Here is a 6,466-nt window from a genome sequence, read left to right on the forward strand (position 1 = left end):
GCTTGGCCCATCCGGACGCGTTCTATCAGGAAGCAACAGCCTCGTTTGCTCCCCTCCCCTCCCCTCCCTCTTCCCCGTTCAGCCAGTTTTCAATCTGCTTCACTGTCCACTCATACAGTCCCCACTTGAGTTTGCCTACAAGGATGCTGTGAGAGACAGTGTAGAAAGCCTTGCTGAAGCTGAGGTAGACAATATCTACTGTTCTCCCCCTATCCATCCAGGTAGCTGTTTCATCATAGAAGGTAATTGGGTGGGGCAAGCATGATTTACCTTTAGTGAATCCAAGTTGACTATTCCTGATCACCTGCTCATCATCCATGCGGACAGACATGGCCTCCAGAATGAGGCGCTCCATTCAGGGGTTGAGCTGAAGCTGACTGGATGGTAATTCCCTGAGTCCTCCTTCTTGCCCTTTCTGAAGACGGGAGTGAATGCTTTTTTCCAGTCCTCAGAGATTAATGGCCTTGCTATAGTGTCCATCAGCTCTCTCAGCACTGATGGATGCATCCTGTAAGGGTCCATAGACTTGCGCACATCAGGTTTGCCTAGGTGTTCCTTAACCCAATCCTCCTTGTCCAAGGGAAAGTCTTCCTTCCAGCATTCCTTTACCCTGGTCTCCTGGCTCAGAGATTCCTGAGGGCTGGTCTTACCACTGAAGACAGATGAAAAGGCAGAGCTCAGTAACTCTGCCTTCTCTGTGTCCTCTGTTACCAGGGTCCCCCCTCCATTTAGCAATGGGCCCATATTATCCTTTGTTTTCCTTTTGTTATTGATGTATTTGAAGAAGCCCTTCTTGTTGTCCTGGACATCCTTGCCCAGATTTAATTCCAGATGAGCCTTGGCCCTCGTCTCATTTCTGCTTACTCTGACAACCTCTCTTTATATCATTCCAAGTGGCCTGATTCTTCTTTCATCTTCCGTGTATTTCCTGCTTATGCTTGAGTAATGACAGGTGGTCTTTTTTATCCATGCAGGTCTCTTGCCCCCTTTGCCCAATTTCTTGCTCTTTGGTTCTTGAACCTGAAGGAAGTAATCCTTGAATATAAACCAAGTCTCTTGGACCCCTCTTCCCTGTATGGTCTGTTCCCATGGGATTCTTCTAAGAAGATCTCTGAAGAGGCTAAAGTTAGCTCTCCTGAAGTCCATGGCTACAATCTTACTTGCTGCCCTGCTTGCTAACACTGAACTTCACAATCTCATGGTCACTACTGCCAAGGCTACCCCCAACCTTCACATCTCCAAAGACATAATACCAAGTCATGAAGGCTTGCTTAGAACATAGAATTTGCCAAGTCTGAAGATCTGAAACACATCTTGGTGTAAAAATCACATGTTTAATGACATAAATATAAATTATATAAATGTTTATAAATAGTTATATAAAAATTATTTTAAAAACCGCAATATTATATAAAAACCACTGTAAAATATTATTTCCCCAAATGGCTCCATATTCATAAGGATTTTTTCAGATACTTAAAAGCACCTTGTCTACTGTGAAAAATTTGAATACCAAAGAAAAGAAACAGCTGATTTTACATTATTTTTGCTATATACATCTTGAATTTCAAAGACCATGTTTTTCTCTCATTACTCTACCCCCAAGTCCAAGATTGCAAGGACTAGTGAAGTGGGCTGAATTATTATTAAATTACAGAAAGCCACATCTAAAACTTCTCATCAGAGAAGAAGTTTTCTCAATGCTTAAAAGTAGCACTTTTAAGACACTTAAATGAATGGCAGATGGCAAAATATGAAACAAGAACAGACCCAGATGATGGTAGTAGAAGTTATTTTATAGAAGGAGCCTTTTATCCTTGGGAATAATCTCTATTGCTGAAAGTCCTACCCACAACAGTAGCTCTAATGATCTCTGAGGTCTTTGCCGGTCCTCACTGTAGCACTCAGAACTCGACCAGACTAACAGAGCTAAATATGCATAGCTGTAAATCCTGTCTTCAGTATTCCTCAGGATTAATGAACCTGTCAGTAAAAGGGAGGCTGCAAACAAATGGATCCCATGAATGCTGTCCCACAAAACTGGCTGGAGAAAAACGTATTACCGCAAGTAGAGACAGAACTTTCTTTTCCAATAATTTTCCATACACATATTCCACCTAAGAAGAAAAGTTACTCTAAAAACAAAAGGTTTTTTTCCTCCTATGTATTTGAGTTGAGTACAAAAAGAAGGCAAAAGTTATTTCTATTTTTGTGGCAAATGAACTATTTTGATGAATGGGCATAAAATAAAGATTAACTATGTGTACCTGAGAATGAAAAGGTACAGAAAAAGGAGAATAAATCAGTAAGGCAATGTGATCATTTATGACTGCTCTAGAACTGACTTTCAGGTTACAATTTTCTATTAATATTTTGAATCATACAGAACAGGGATGAAAACTATTTTCTTGAACTGCTTGAAATATAAAGCATTTATCTCTTTGGAATTTATGTCATGTAACTGTAAATGTAAAACTTACCAAAATCAGTGCTAGAGAATTACCAGCTATTTCAGCCTGTATACTAGAAAATTATACACTGTAAAAAAAGACAGTGTTTATCTTCATGTTACAGTCAATGGTCCTTTATATTAAATGCTAGTTGTCCAAAAGTTTCTATTTCGTTCAGAGTATAACACAGAAAAAACAAATATTGCCATGAAGCCATGGTTTAATTCACCTTTCTCATTAGAGTTTGACAACAGGATCATATGAGGACTGAAGATAACGCTTTCAAAAAGGGACCTTGGGGAGATCTTGTAAGGAACACAGAAAAACAAAAGATCGGACCTTTAAAATTTAGTTTTCAGAGTCTTCAGTGAGAAAACTTAAGGAAAATAAGGAAATAGCATTAACAGTGTTTTCCAGAAAAGGGTAGCTTGGCAGGACTCCCTACACTTATCTATCAATAGTATGAGGTGGGAGAAATTCCTTCTGAATGGGTGTCATACCTAGAGTCACATAATACTTTGCAACTCCAACCTAAATTAACAATGATTTATATTTTAAATTTCCTTACTTTTACACATTAACACCATGCCTGCAACCTGGAAAAACTGTCTCTGCCATACCCCTGGGAATCACTTCTTTCCAGACTCTACCACTGAGTGATCATTACTGGTGATGAAATACAACCAAGGAACTTGGGGTCATTTTGTATGCAGTGGCTGCATATCCCACATATGCCATCTCTGCAGAGTCTATTACTTTCCAGAATTTCTTTCAAAATCCAACTCCTCAAATACTATGAGAACTTGTCTCCTGCTCTGTCTTCTACCAGGAAATACTATTTAGGGTACCCATAAAATGTAGGAATAAAATCCATCAAAATCAACCCAAACCTTGATATTAAAAAAAAAGAGGCAGACTTGAGTTGTTTGGGGTGGGTTTTTGTACTGCTTTAGTTTGGTGTTTGGGGGTGTCTAGGGATTTTTATTTTTTTTTGCTTTATTTTGGATGTTGATTAATACATATGCATATTGATACAATATTTTGTCAGACACAACCAGTTAGTGTTGATTCAAAAAGTAAACTAGGACTACATAGGATAGAATTTTGATTCTTTTTTTATTAAAGTTCATACACAAGGCATTTAAACACCACTGAGTCCATAGCAATTATGCACAATTACATGCACAGACACCATGTACTGCAGTCACATAATATTTTACTGTGACTCTTGCAATGAGTTTGCATACAACTTATCAGCATTACCAGCAATGTCTGGTAAAAAAAAAAAATAAAAAAGCTGTGTTTTTTCATGTTTCTCAGTGAAAGTAGAAAGTATATGAAAAGCTGATGGAGGAGGCTTATACTTATCTCAGCAAACCAACCAGAAATGGACACGCTTTTCACAGACCAAACTTTTTGAACATTTAAAAAGCAAGTCATGTTTCACAGTGTTCCATGGAGAACTTTTGAAAACAGTACACAATGTTTCTAACTACTAAAAGCTATTTCAAATTATTGTATGTGTTATATTAAACAATTTATATAAATATTTACTGCAGTAGGAATGAAATGTGTTCATGTGTTATATAGGTAGACTCTCTCTCTAACATACTCACATATAAATATGTGGATACCCACTATATACTTTTCTGGTTTCAAATTCTTAGCAGAGTATCACAAACTCACTTGATTTTGTGTTCATGATTAAGTTCACATGACACAGCAAGAAGACAGAAAAACTTTCCCTTGGCCCCGTCTGAGGAGGGTGCCACTCTAGGAAATACAAGTAGAGTTCATGGAATTTATTTTACTCAGTAAAATTAAGAATGGGTATCCTAAATTCAAGAGGAACACTGTTTATATGAGGAAATAAAATACACTACTGTGGTGGTTTGGGCTAGGCCTTCCTTGGTGACCAGTTTGTAACCAAGGAAGGGTCCAGATTTACCCAGTATTCCCTACGATTTTTACGTAAGCCAGACTATAAGAAGAGAGGAGGAGAGGCCTTCGCTCTCTTTCCTTCCGGCGGCTTGGAGGTGCAGGTTCCCTGCTGTTGAGTCTGCCATGTTGGGGAGCGAGGCCTGGCTAGGCCTTGCCGACCTTGGGAGACAGAGGTTGCCGGCGATCGTTCCGGAGCGACTCTCGGTTGTCCCAGGAGAGTAGTGAGATATCTTCTTTGCTAACTCTTTTGTTCTTTAGTTACTAGATCTCGGGCTACTGATTGGGATATATATATATATATTTTATTTTAGTTTTGTTCCTTTTCCCCTTCCCCTTTCCCTTTCCCTTGTGAAATTGTATATAAGTGTAAATATATTTATATATATCAGTTTGGTTGTCCTCTCTCTCGTTTTCGGGTTTTTCTTAGTTTTTTTTCTCCCTCTTCTCCCTGAGGTTTTTTTTGTTGGGGGGGGGGGGACTTCTGGTGGTAAGGTTTGGAGACTTGGCAGGGAGCCAGCTTCAAACCATATCAACTACTTAGGCATGCTGATAACCTAGACACCCTTGCTGTATTGCTGATGCAAAATGTCACCAGTTTGTCTAGCGACATTACCAAATGATTGTACAGAAGACTCCTCTATAGCTTAGAGGGAGCACATGCTTTGAAAAAGTACCATAACTGAATTTTGGGGAAAAAAAATGCACCACATACATGCTGGCACTGATTAAGCCCCATCTGTGTCTGCAAGAGAGTTACAGTGAAATAAGTGCCTGCCAAGTGTTCTCTCATTCAGCTCAATGCCCTTGAACAGACATCCTGTCTGATACACAAATGAAGAAGACTCTGGTGTATTAGTTTACTCTTGAAATGCTTGGGAAATAGTTTTCTTTTTCTCTCTTAATTTAATAGCCTAACAATATTTGGTGGAAGAATGCTGTAATTTTGGTATTTATAGACGTTTTTGCTCCTGTTAAGGTTATGAATGTTATAATAAAGAATATATAGCCCTGGCCAAAAAAGCAGTTTTTACAGGTAAGAATACAGGTGTGCACAAAAGACCCAACAACTGATAATTACATGTATTTCTATTACCCAATAAAATCTCTTGCACTCCAATACAATAAAGTGATCTCTGCAGAAGACATTAAAGTGTGCAGTCGAAAGCACAGAGATAGAGAAGCACTTACATTTGCACTGTGATCACTTCCACTAACACAGACGACATCTTGTTTTTGAATTGTTAATACCTCTTTTGTAAGCTTCAGTCGGATGTCATAAGCATTTTCAGATACTTCATCATACAACAATGCAATACCAGTTTTAGTCTGCAAAAAAGCAAGACATACACAAAAATTTAAGAATATGAACATTTCATAATGACGAATAACAAGCTCTATCCCATTAAAGACATAAAAAGCATACAAATGAGCATTATTTACAGAAGTGGAAAACTAGTCTGCTTTTCAGTCTTCAAATGGATTAGACATAAAAAAGCTTCTTTTGTACTTGAAAATAAAGGCTAAATGGTATTTGAAGTAGATATTAATATGCAAAAAGTAAAAAAAAATAAATTTACAAAAATTTCTTCATTGTACTGTTCCACAAAGGAGTGCTGCCATTTAATGATCTCCTATTTGGTTTTCTTTGTACAAAGACTTATGAAACCATATTAGAAGCAGATAGGTATGTATAAATGGTATGTGAACTCATTTTACAGTTTCAGCCAGAAGTGGCAAAGTTAAATGTTGTTCCTGACTTCAAGATGTTCCTTCCACTGTATCAGAAAATTAACTGTACCGTTCATAAGCATTGCCATTAAGATACAGGGTTCTGTTAGAGTAGAAAACTGTTTTCACTTTGTAAAACACATGATTAAGTACAGCTGTTACATTATTTTTTTTAGATCAAGATGGACTTGCATTACTTAAGTTCATCACTGGACTAATAACTAGTAAAATCTATAGGGTAGTCAAGTATTTGGTATAAACAGTGTTTTCTTCATGAATAGCACAAAAGAAATTCTATTTTAATTTCTCGTTTATTTACTTACATTTCCCACTAATATTCAGTCAGA

At 37.6% G+C, this 6,466-nt stretch overlaps 1 protein-coding gene across 1 annotated transcript in view; it reads right to left on the minus strand.

The window, feature by feature from the left end:
• The window catches only part of TPO (thyroid peroxidase), a 213,695-nt gene extending 207,493 nt beyond the window's left edge, over nucleotides 1-6,202 (minus strand). Inside the window, exons 1-2 of the mRNA XM_027690190.1 lie at nucleotides 6,149-6,202; nucleotides 5,580-5,717 (exon numbers count right to left, since the gene is read on the minus strand). Of these exons, the coding sequence (XP_027545991.1) occupies nucleotides 5,580-5,717; nucleotides 6,149-6,202 (192 nt within the window). The remainder of the gene's footprint in view (nucleotides 1-5,579; nucleotides 5,718-6,148) is intronic.
• Nucleotides 6,203-6,466: the final 264 nt, after the last annotated feature.

The sequence above is a fragment of the Neopelma chrysocephalum genome, unplaced genomic scaffold (assembly GCF_003984885.1).
Source record: "Neopelma chrysocephalum unplaced genomic scaffold, ASM398488v2 Primary Assembly neopelma1_80b, whole genome shotgun sequence".
NCBI classification, from domain to species: Eukaryota; Metazoa; Chordata; class Aves; order Passeriformes; family Pipridae; genus Neopelma; species Neopelma chrysocephalum.